The following is a 12,538-nucleotide window of genomic DNA, read 5'->3' on the forward strand; positions in this document are numbered from 1 at the left end:
AGGAGCGGGCGACCAGCCCGCCGCAACCCCCGCGGCGCGCGCAAGGTGCGAAGCGCAGGGCGGAGAGCAGTCCCGCCCACCCCGAGAGCGCCCGCGGGAACGTTTCCCGCCTGCAGGCTGCGAGGCGTCGGCTTCCCCCGCCCCTCGAACAAACCGTCAGCAGCAGAAGCGAAAGCGAGTCCCCGCCCCAAGGGAGCCCGCGCCGCCCCCGCGCTCTCACCTTTCAAACCTCCCCAACCTCCGCCTCCGCCTCCGCCTCCGCCCAGGTACCCAAGTCCGGACGGGCGACGTTCCTCCTCCTTCCGGGAGCCAAGGGAAGTCCCGCCTCTGGGCGGGGAGAGGGGCGGGGTCGCGTGGCGGGAGGGGGCGTCTTCCGGGAGCGTGCGCTAGTGGGAGGAGCGGCTGCCGCGCGTTAGGCAGGGCGCCGCCGAGGGGTCCTGGTTTCGGCTGAGGTTGGGAGAGGGTCTCGGCGGGCTTGTGAGGGGCCGGGAGGACTGTGCAGACTAAGTAAGCCCGACGCGGGGAAGTGGGGCTTGCTGTGGAAAGGTCTGGTTGCTGGGGAAGGAATCCAGCGTCACGTCCCTCTGGGGAAGGGGGCCAGTCCCCGACTCCCTGACTCTTCCGCTCTCGGCGGTAACTTTGGGGTGTGGCAGGGGTTAGTGACGGCTGTTGACCCGCGATCTGGGCCTGAAGGAGGTTTGTGGTCGCGATGGGGAGATAGTCTTTCTCGAGGCCTCTGGGGGAATAAAACAAATGTTTGTAATCCGGATTATCCGCGGTGACTTGGGCCTCCTCTGCTGCCCAAGTAAAGTTAAAGGCCTGAGCCCTGAAACTTCCGCCGGCCAAGCCCAGCTAGGGACGGGGTCAGGGCCACCGGGTTCCCTGTGAGGTTGAAAGAGTGAGTGTGTAAGACTGTGTTAAAGTGAGTCAGAGTAGGTAGAATTTTGTGGGTTTCTTCCGTGTGAGTGTGGGAACTGAGTCCCACAGCCTCACCATGTCAGGGAAACGGAAGCGTGTGGTGTTGACCATTAAAGATAAGCTTGATATAATAAAGAAACTTGAAGATGGAGGTTCTTCCAAACAACTGGCAGTGATTTATGGAATTGGTGAAACGACCGTTCGAGATATAAGGAAAAATAAGGAAAAGATCATAACTTACGCAAGCAGTTCAGACTCCACAAGTCTTCTGGCTAAGAGGAAATCTATGAAACCATCCATGTATGAGGAACTGGACAAAGCGATGCTAGAATGGTTCAACCAGCAAAGAGCAAAAGGGAATCCCGTGTCTGGACCAATTTGTGCAAAAAGGGCAGAATTCTTCTTTTATGCTTTGGGAATGGATGGTGATTTTAACCCCTCTGCTGGTTGGTTAACTCGTTTTAAGCAGCGGCACAGCATTAGAGAGATCAATATTAGAAACGAAAGATTAAGTGGAGATGAGACTGCTGTGGAGGATTTTTGCAGCAACTTTCGAGACTATATTGAACGAGAGAATTTGCAGCCCGAGCAAATCTACAATGCAGATGAAACTGGACTGTTTTGGAAATGCCTGCCTTCCAGGACTTCGGTAATCAGAGGTAAATGCACAGTCCCTGGGCACAAGTCAATGGAAGAAAGAGTCACTATCATGTGTTGTGCCAATGCAACAGGTTTACACAAACTTAAGCTTTGTGTTGTGGGGAAAGCAAAGAAACCTCGCTCCTTCAAGTCAACTGACACCTCAAACCTGCCAGTCTCTTATTTCAGCCAAAAAGGCGCATGGATGGATCTTTCTATTTTCCGACAGTGGTTTGATAAGATCTTTGTGCCCCAAGTTCGAGAGCACTTAAGATCCAAAGGGTTGCAAGAAAAGGCTGTACTCTTGTTGGATAATTCACCAACACATCCAAATGAAAACGTCCTCAGGTCAGATGATGGCCAAATATTTGCTAAATATTTACCACCTAATGTGGCTTCGTTGATTCAGCCCTTGAATCAGGGAGTCATAGCTACGATGAAGAGGAACTACCGAGCACGTCTTCTCCAGAACAACTTGGAAGAAGGCAATGACCTGAGATCATTCTGGAAGAAGCTAACTCTACTAGATGCACTTTATGAAATAGCAATGGCATGGAATTTAGTAAAGCCAGTTACCATCAGCAGAGCATGGAAGAAGATTCTCCCTACCATAGAGGAGAAAGAAGGCCTGGACTTTGATGAAGAAGATATCTCAGTGGCTGCCATCGCTACCATTTTACAACACACCAAAGGATTGGAAAATGTGCCTACTGAGAACATTGAAAAATGGCTTGAAGTGGACAGTACTGAACCAGGCTATGAAGTCTTAACTGACAGCGAAATCATCAAAAGAGCACAAGGTCACACAGATGAATCCAGTGAAAATGAGGAGGAGGAAATAGAACTGATTCCAGAGAAACATATTAATCATGCAGCTGCTCTCCAATGGACTGAAAATTTATTGGATTATCTAGAACAACAAGGTGATATGATTCTGCCTGATAGACTGGTGATTCGTAAACTTCGAGCCACCATCAGAAATAAACAAAAGATGGCAAACTCAAGTCAGTAATGGCGTATCAGTGTTAGTATTGTTTTGGTAATTGTGTAACTCTTGACCTTTGCAATATGGCTTTTCTTGGTGTTCTGAGTTCTCAGACACAGCCCTGTGAAATATAGATATCTGAAGCAGTTTAAGGATTATGTGTTTTGTAGCATCTGTCCCTTTATTTGTGTAATCAGAAGCTGATTCTGTATAGGTGTAAGTTACATACGCATATGTATTCACTTTCATAGATCTACAATTATCCCTTCCATTACAGTGGTATTCCATAAATTTTCTAGCAGAAGTTACAGGTAACAGTGAACAGGTAGAGCACTTTCCTGGAATCTTTTATTTGTTGTGTGAGGGCAGCCACAGTAATCTTTTATTGTGCTAACCATCTTAAGTGATTATTTGTATATTTGTATACAATGATGGAATGAGTGATCTATAATAATTCAAAATGAGAAAACTGATCTGTGAATTAATAACTTAGGAATCATGCTTTTCTTTGTTTTAGAGGGAAGATTTCTCTGGAAATGAAATAAATATAGGAAGTGGTTGCTAACTTTGAAAGCTAGAAAACTTAGCAAACTGTTGGAAAGCTGATATTCTGACTTATTCATTTGTAGAAACAGGGAGGAGAAAATTTGGGGAACTTTAGGTTATTTATAAAAAGGGAATAAATAGACTTGTTTTAATTGGATCTTATTGTATTATTAATTGGATAACAGTATAGGTCTAGTATTTATTCATCTAATTATAGGACAGGTTTTGTAAAGTTACCTATGGTGATGTGAGCACCCACCTATATGTGAGGGAATATTTTGGGTATTTGTAAGTTTTTTTTTCTTTTTTACTATATACTTGAAGTGTTATAATTTGAAATGTTTGGTGATAATTTCTCCTTTATGTGAAAAGAATGAAAAAGAGTTTTTATTTTTAATAAGCCATAAATTATGATCTGTTATGAGGAAAGCTGAAATAATTATGGAAAGTGACAGATTCTAAGGAATTTCATCACAATTATTTTAACATTTGTAAAATGGTATTTCATTTGTCAGAATTTTGATACTTGTTTAACAATGTAGGTTTACTCAAGGCATTGAAAAGACTTTGCCTATATAAATATTAATTTCATTTGTAATTTAAAAGTTTTGGCCCTAAATTTTAAAAAAGTCATTTTTGAAATGTTTAAACTTTTTCACTGAAACACTTGCATTTTGTAGTGACTTTCTAAAGCTTTCTAAAGTGAATTCTAAAGTTTCAGAAATATTTGTAGCTTTCCATAATTTCTGTTCTCTTTATGATGTATGTTCAGATTTTTAAAAAAGACTTACCTGTGTCAACAACTGTTTAAAATTGTTTGTTTCATGAATTGCCTCGGAAGAGAAAGCGTCAGAAATTAGCATACATATTGAATCAGATAATTACATGTTCTGGTGTAAATTAAATTGTATATAAAAGTATTTTTCATTTTTCTAAAATGAAAATATGTACTAAAAATATTGGAATTTCTGTATTTGCTCAGTTTTTAAATTAACCTTGTCAGTGAAATTCAGCTGTATCATTGCCACCTAGTGGTAAAGTCAACATGACTGTTAAGCTGTGTGGTTTTAAACTTTAATATCTAGTAAAAGATTCACTGTGTTGTGGCCTTGAGTGTGAATCTTGTGACTCTTTCTCTATCCTGTGAGAAACCACTCTTCATTCATAGGCTTATAGCTATTTGCTTGTTTCTGTAAACTGTCAACAATGGTAGATAAAAAGTTCTGTTTTAGACTCTTCTTAAACATAATTATAAAAGCTGCCAATTACTGAATACCATGTTATGTTCTAAGCAGTGTATTTCTATCACTAACCCCCAAATTATGAATTAGGTGGAAATACTGATGCTCAGTTTATACTTTTAATTGCTTAAGATCACTTGGCTACAGGTAAGAAATTATAAATTATCCATAGGGTCTCAATCTCACTAGTCTTATGAGGTTTTCCATTGGTGAGCCTTGATCAACTGCATTGCAGAGTTTCTCTAATCCCACATTCATAATAGCCAAGGACTTTGTGAGAGTAGGATTACCTGCAGGGGATAATGCAGAAATTAAGAAACTTCCTTTATGAGAGATTTGGGCTTTTGTGGGGTAAATGGGAGAAGGGAGTGGAATTCCTTGCTGTATTTAAAGGGGAAGAGTGGTTCATGTCCTACAGATCTTGAAATCAAGGTAGAAAAATAATGTATTTGAAAAGAACAAAGCCATCTGGTCTAATTATAAGCATTTAAAACAACCAGTATAATGTGATAAGAATTATGTAAGGAAACCATTATGATTTAGTTTGCTTATTAATTCCTTCAGTGGCTTCTGCTCTTTATACCCTCTATATTTTAAGGTTTTGGTTTTTACTACTCCTGAGTGACTTCATCCTTTTCCATTACCTCCTTGCTTAAGATCCCAAATTTGCTTCCAGTCACCCAGTTGTCAGAAGTCTAAATTTGTGTCTTCAGTTGAGAAGCAGTATTCCAGTCTGGAAGGGAAATTTAAACCGTTGCACTGAGATTCTTTAGAGAGAGGAAAGAGTACACTCTGCTTATTAACTTCCTTGTATCAGAAATGATACACATTATTTCTGTTCACGTTCTAATGATAAGCACTCATCATCTGGCCCTACCTTGATGCAGGGGGTGCTCTAGAACAACTCCCTAAGAGGTAGGTGCTTCCTAATATATGCCTGGATTCTTGCATTAGGTCTCCTGGTTTGTTATATCCAGATTCCTGGTCCCAGCTCTCATAGCCTCATTATATAGAATACAATTTTCTCACACATAGTTTATGGTCCTCCAAAAGTTTACCTTCCTGTTTTGAGGATAGCTATGGCACTGCTGCTGCTAAGTGGCTTCAGTTGTGTCCGACTCTGTGCGATCCCATAGATGGCAGCCCAACAAGCTCCTCTGTCCCTGGGATCCTCCAGGTAAGAATACTGGAGTGGGTTGCCATTTCCTTCTCTGAGGATAGCTCTACTTGGTTCCTTTCAAGGTATATACATATTTATCTATTATTTGTATATTTGATGTAAGATAAGAATGAAGCAGCTGCTGTCTCTGTTTATCTTGATATCAGAAGTCCTAGCCATGTGATATTGGACAAGTCTCTAAATCTCTCAGTCTTATTTTTAAGATGGAATAATATTACAGATTGTTAAGATTAAATAAAATAATGTACAATACTGTGTGAACTAATATGTTAGTTTTTATATTATTAATAGGAAAGATTAAAGGACTAGTTCAGTCGATGAATCATGACCGACTCTGAGACCCCCATGGACTGTAGAACGCCAGACTCCTCTGTCCTCCACTATCTCCTGGAATTTGCTCAAACTCATGGTCATTGAGTCAGTGAAGCTATCTAACCTCATCCTCTGCTGCCATCCTCTCCTTTTGCCTTCAATCTTTCCCAGCATCAGGGTCTTTTCCAATGAGTTGGCTCCGTGCATCAGGTGGCCAAAATATTGGAACTTCAGCTTCAGCATCAGTCCTTCCAATGACTATTCAGGGTTAATTGCCTTTAGGATTGACTGCTTTTATCTCCTTGCTGTCCAAGGGACTCTGTAGAGTGTTCTCCAGCCCACAGTTTGAAAGCATCAATTCTTTGGTCCTTGGCCTTCTTTATGGTCCAACTCACATCCATACATCTACTGGAGAAACCAGAGTTTGACTATGCAGACCTTTGTTGGCAAAGTGATGTCTCTGCTTTTTAATATGCTGTCTAGGTTTGTCATAGCTTTACTTCCAAGGAGCAAGCGTCTTTTAATTTTAGGTCTGCAGTCACTGTCCACAGTGGTTTTGGAAACCAAGAAAAAATTTGTCACTGTTTCCACTTTTTCCCAATATATTTGCCATGAAGTGATGGGACTGGACGCCATGATTTTTGTTTTTAGAATGCTGAGTTTTAAATGAGCTTTTTCACTCTTTTTTCACCCTCAGTTCAGTTCAGTTGCTCAGTCATGTCCAACTCTTTGCGACCCCATGGACTGCTGGGCACCAGGCTTCCCTGTCCATCACCAACTCCTAGACCTTGCTCAAACTCATGTCCATTGAGTTCGTGATGCCATCCAACCATCTCATCCTCTGTTATCCCCTTCTCCTGCCTTAAATATTTCCTAGCATCAGGGTCTTTTCCAATGAGTCAGTCTTCACATCAGGTGGCCAAAGTATTGGAACTTCTGCCTTAGCATCAGTCCTTCCAATGAATGTTCCGGACTCATTTCCTTTAGAATTGACTAGTTTGATCTCCTTGCAGTCCAAGGGACTCTCAGGAGTCTTCTCCAACACCACAGTTCAAAAGCATCAGTTCTTAAGTGCTCAGCTTTCTTTATAGTCTGACACACACATCTATACATGACTACTGGAAAAACCATAGCTTTGACTATATGGATCTTTGTCAGCAAAGTAATGTCTCTGCTTTTTAATATGCTGTCTAGGTTGGTCATAGCTTTCCTTCCAAGGAGCAAGAGTCTTTTAATTTCATGTCTGCAATCACCATTTGCAGTGATTTTGGAGCCCAAGAAAATAAAGTCTGTCACTGTTTCCATTGCTTCCCCATCTATTTGCCATGAAGTGATAGGACCAGGTGCCATGATCTTAGTTTTTTAAACGTTGAGTTTTAAGCCAGCTTTTTCACTCTTCTCTTTCACTTTCATTAAGAGGGTTCTTCTTTGCTTCCTGCCATAAGAGTGGTGTCATCTGCGTATCTGAGGTTATTGATATTTCTCCTAGCAATCTGGATTCCAGCTTGTGCTTCATCAAGCCGGGCGTTTCACATGGTGTTGCTGCATATAAGTTAAATAAGCAGGGTGACAATATTCAGACTTTACGTACTCCTTTCCCAATTTGGAACCAGCACATTTTTCCATGTCTGCTTCTAACTGTTGCTTCTTGACCTGCATACAGGTTTCTTAGGAGGCATGTAAGGTCATCTGCTATTCCCATTTCTTCAAGAATTTTCCACAACTTGTTGTGATCCACACAAAGCCTTTGGTGTAGTCAATGAAATAGAAGTAGATGTTTTTTTCTGGAAATCTCTTGGTTTTTGTATAATCCAACAGATGTTGGCAATTTGATCTCTGGTTCCTCTGCCTTTTCTAAATCCAGCTTGAACATCTGGAAATTCTCAGTTCATGTACTGTTGAAGCCTAGCTTGGAGAACTTTGAGCATTACTTTGCTAGTGTGTGAGATGAGTGCAATTGTGTGGTAGTTTGAATATATTTTGGCATTGCCTTTCTTAGAGATTGGAATGAAAACTGACCTTTTTTAGTCCTGTGGCCATTGCTGAATTTTCCAAATTTGCTGGCATGTCCAGTGCAGCACTTTCACAGCATCATCTTTTAGGATTTGAAATAGCTCCATTGGAATTCTGTCATCCCCACTAGCTTTGTTCATGTTGATGCTTCCTAAGACCAATTTGACTTTGCACTGCAGGGTGTATGGCTGTAGGTGAGTGATCACACCATCGCAGTTATGGGTCATTAAGATCTTTTTTATATAGTTCCTTGTATTCTTGCCACCTCTTCTTAATATCTTCTGCTTCTTTTACATTTCTATCCTTTATTGTACCCATCTTTTCATGAAATGTTTCCTTGGTATCTCTAATTTTCTTGAAGAGATCTCTAGTCTTTCCTATTCTATTGTTTTCCTCTATTTCTTTGTGTTGATCATTGAGGAAGGCTTTCTTATCTCTCCTTGCTATTCATTGAAACTCTGCATTCAGATGGGTACATCTTTCCTTTTCTCCTTTGTTTTTCGCTTTTCTTCTTTTCTCAGCTATTTGTAAGGCCTCCTCAGACAACCATTTTCCCTTTTTGCATTTCTTTTTCTTGGGGATGGTCTTGATCACTGGTTCCTATACAATGTCATGAACTTCCGTCCATAGTTCATCAGGCACTGTGTCCATCAGGTATAATCCCTTGAATTTATTTCTCACTTCCACTGTATAATCGTAAGGGATTTGATTTAGGTCATACCTGAATGGTCTAGTGGTTTTCCTTACTTTCTTCAATTTAAGTCTGAATTTTGCAATAAGGAGTTCATGATCTGAGCCACAGTCAGCTCCCTGTCTTGTTTTTGCTGACTGTATAGAGTTTCTTCATCTTCGGCTGCAAAGAATATAATCAGTCTGATTTCGGTGTTGGCCATCTGGTGATGTCCATGTGTAGAGTCTTCTCTTGTGTTGTTGGAAGAGGGTGTTGGCTATGACCTGTTCTGCTCTTCGCGAAACTCTGTTAGCGTTTGCCCTGCTTCATTCTGTATTCCAAGGTCAAACTTGCCTGTTACTCCAGGTATCTCTTGACTTCATGCTTTTGCATTCCAGTCCCCTATGATGAAAAGGACATCTTTTTTTTTTGTTTTTTGTTTTTTTTTTTGTTTGTTTGTTTTAAAGAAGGTCTTGTAGGTCTTCATAGAACCGTTCAACTTAAGCTTCTTCAGCATTACTGTTTGGGGCATAGACTTGGATTACCGTGATATTGAATGGTTGGCCTTGGAAATGAACAGAGATCATTCTGTCATTTTTGAAATTGCATCTAAGTACTGCATTTCAGACTTTTGTTGACTATGATGGCTACTCTATTTCTTCTAAGGGATTCTTGCCCACAGTAGTAGATGTAATATTCATCTGAATTAAATTTGCCCATTCCAGTCCATTTCGTTCACTGATTCCTATCTCCTGTTTGACCACTTCCAATTTACCTTTACTCACAGACCTAACATTCCAGGTTCCTATGCAGTATTGTTCTTTACAGCATCAGAATTTACTTCCTTCACCAGTCACATCCACAACTGGGCATTTGTTTTGCTTTGGCTCAGCATCTTCATTCCTTCTGGAGCTATTTCTCCACTGTTCTCCAATAGCACACGGGCACCTACCAACCTGGGGAGTTCATCTTTCTGTGTCATATCTTTTTGCCTTTTCATATTGTTCATAGCATTCTCAAGGCAAGACTGAAGTGGTTTTCCATTCCCTTCTCCAGTGGACTATGTTTTGTTAGAGCTTTCTACCATGACCCATCCGTCTTGGGTGGTCCTACACAGTGTGGCTCATAGTTCTGTTGAGTTAGACAAGGCTGTGATCTATGTGATCACTTTGGTTAGTTTCCTGTGATCACCCAGCAATCTTGAGTCCAGTTAAGTAGGCAGGGTGACGGTATACAGTTTCAATGTATTCGTTTCCCAATTTTGAACCAGTCTGTGGTTTCATGTCTGGTTCTAGCTGTTGCTTCTTAACTTGCATACAAGTTCTCAGGAGGCAGGTAAGGTGCTCTGGTATTCCCATCTCTTTAAGAATTTTCTACAATTTGTTGTGGTCCACATAGTCAAAGGCTTTAGTGTAGTCAATGAAGCAGAAGTAGATGTTCTTTTGGAATTCTGCTTTTTCTGGCTTCCCTGGTGGCTCAGATGGTCAAGAATCCTCCCACAGTGCAGGAGACCTGGGTTCTATCCCTGGATCAGGAAGATCCCCGTGAGAAGGAAATGGCAACCCACTTCAGTATTCTTGCCTGGAGAATTCCATGGCCAGAGGAGCCTGGCGGGCTACAGCCTGTGGGGTTGCAAAGAGTCAGATGTGACTGAGCAACTAACATTTTCACTTAATGCTTTTTCAGTGATCCAGTGGATATTGACAAGTTGATCTCAGGTTCCTCTACCTTTTCTAAATCTAGCTTGTACATCTGGAATTTCTTGGTTCCTGTACTTCTAGAGGGCATGAAAGATGAAGAGTGGGAGTTTGAGATAATTGAAAGTATAGGGGTTTGTGGTTGAAGGGAAGAATTAAAGGTCAAGCTTGGCAACTTTAGGTGTTGATATTTGCCATGTATTGAGCCAATATATACAATCAGGCTCTGGCGCTCTGTTTTCAATGCTCTAAGCTTCTTTCTCTTATTTTAGTGTGAATAAAAGGGTTAATCTCCACTTCACATGAGACAGAAGTCAGGACACTTATTTTTTCATAATTATACAGTATTTGAACATTCTCAATTTGAAGACATCTCCATAAGGGGAGAGTGGCATTTCAGTAAATGCTAAAGGTATCAAACAAAAAGATCAAATTTGGCTGCAAATAACTTACAAGTATACAAATCTAATATTTTATATAAAAAAAAAAAGTTCATCAAGTTTAAAGGAACAGATCAAGCTGAAAAGGAGTGATGTATAAGTAAAGGAATATCAGATTAGTGACAGGCATTTATATAATTTATCTTTTTGAATAAGAAAAATAAAAATGTTTATTAAATGAATCATCACAATGATGGCAGATTTATTTTTAATACATTTTAGAAATATGATCATACTGGGATAATTTCAGGTTGACTGAGAACAGTTTGTGGTTTTAGTTTCTGTCGAAAAGAAACCAAATAGCAGGGAGCCTACTTTTTCACTAATCATATTTTTGACAAAATATGAGAGAGATGGTTGGTATTCGATGCCACTCTGATATTAAGGGAATAAATGGTATCAAGCAGCCAAGTATCTCTTCCATTCCCCCTTTTTATACATAATGCATTTTGTCTCTCCATCTAACAAAGCGTATGCCTTCATAGCAGCTGATTGTTGTCTATAGCCTGAGCCTCAGTTCTCTTCCTTCTACACTTTGATCTCCACATCCTCACAGAATAATGATAAAGACTCTAAATGGATTTGTCTGGTACTATTATTGACACAAGTAATAGGGAATTGTCAGTACATATTATATGGGGGTACATATTATACACATTATATTATATGAAAATGTACATATTTCATTCTTTATAAAAAACTTATTTGATAAGGCCTTTTTTTTTTTTTTGGTATAAGGCATGTAAAGACACATTTTTTTGTTGTAGAAAAGTATGAGAGCTCCTTGGCAACTGAAAACAAAGAGCTGTATTTAACCATTTAATTAAACTTAATTTTCTATTTTCACTTGAGTATTTACAGCTAGCTTATTTTTATTCTGTTTATTATAGATACTTTAACAAATGAAACAATTGAATGTGATGTAGAAAAATAAATTATCCATGAATTAATTTTTTAGCTATATTTTTACCCTAATAAGTAGAATCTCCTTTTTTTCTAATCTTAAAGGGAAAAAATGTTTCATATGAGAAAAAATATGTCCCTTAGATAAACATTCACCCTCTTTTAATTCAAGTACTCTGTAAGTTCCTTTAATGTTTCTATGAAATTTTGTCATTTATTCATCATTTGTTCATTCATCCCAAATATTTAGCTACTCCATAACCAAAAATTTAAATAATCATTCCCCAGTTTCTTTTTTTTTCCCCCCAGTTTCTTCTTGCAGGTTTGTGTGATCATGAGCTTTAGATTTAATCATACATTTTGCATGTTAGAAAAATGACTCGTACTTTAGTGATCAATGAGATGAGGAAGATTTTGATAATTTTTAGCATACAAATTGGTTTTTTTTAAAAATATAAATTTATTTATTTTAATTGAAGGCTAATTATTTTACAATATTGTATTGGTTTTGCCATACATTGACATGAATCTGCCACGGGTGTACACGTGTTCCCCATCCTGAACCTCCCTCCCACCTCCCTCCCCATACCATCCCTCTGGGTCATCCCAATTGGTTCTTAAAACCAGAATTATTTTGAGGTTATCATTTAGAAGTGCTTATAATATGTAGCGGAGAAGGCAATGGCACCCCACTCCAGTACTCTTGCCTGGAAAATCCTATGGACGAAGGAGCCTGGTAGGCTGCAGTCTCTGGGGTCGCAAAGAGTCGGACACGACTGAGCAACTTCACTTTCACTTTCCACTTTCATGCATTGGAGAAGGAAATGGCAACCCACTCCAGTGTTCTTGTCTGGAGAATCCCAGGGATGGGGGAGCCTGGGGGGCTGCCGTCTATGGGGTCGCACAGAATTGGACACGACTGAAGCGACTTAGCAGCAGCAGCAGCAGCATAATACGTAGGGCTTCACTGTTGACTCAGACAGTAAAGAATCCA

General features: G+C 40.0%; 2 protein-coding genes across 3 annotated transcripts in view; one reads left to right on the forward strand and one right to left on the reverse strand.

The window, feature by feature from the left end:
* The window catches only part of CCDC82 (coiled-coil domain containing 82), a 33,242-nt gene extending 32,937 nt beyond the window's left edge, over window positions 1-305 (reverse strand). Inside the window, exon 1 of one of the 2 annotated variants that reach the window (XM_010862125.1) lies at window positions 221-305. The gene's annotated coding sequence lies outside the window, so the exon portion shown is untranslated. The remainder of the gene's footprint in view (window positions 1-220) is intronic. The other variant, XM_010862128.1, reaches the window with a different exon arrangement.
* An 80-nt stretch (window positions 306-385) lies between these two features.
* JRKL (JRK-like) lies at window positions 386-4,319 on the forward strand. Its single transcript, XM_010862130.1, has one exon. It carries the CDS (start codon window positions 995-997, stop codon window positions 2,567-2,569), a length of 1,575 nt encoding a protein of 524 aa, XP_010860432.1. The 5' UTR covers window positions 386-994; the 3' UTR covers window positions 2,570-4,319.
* Window positions 4,320-12,538: the final 8,219 nt, after the last annotated feature.

The sequence above is a fragment of the Bison bison genome, unplaced genomic scaffold (genome assembly GCF_000754665.1).
Source record: "Bison bison bison isolate TAMUID 2011002044 unplaced genomic scaffold, Bison_UMD1.0 scf7180017864478, whole genome shotgun sequence".
Classification (NCBI taxonomy): domain Eukaryota; kingdom Metazoa; phylum Chordata; class Mammalia; order Artiodactyla; family Bovidae; genus Bison; species Bison bison.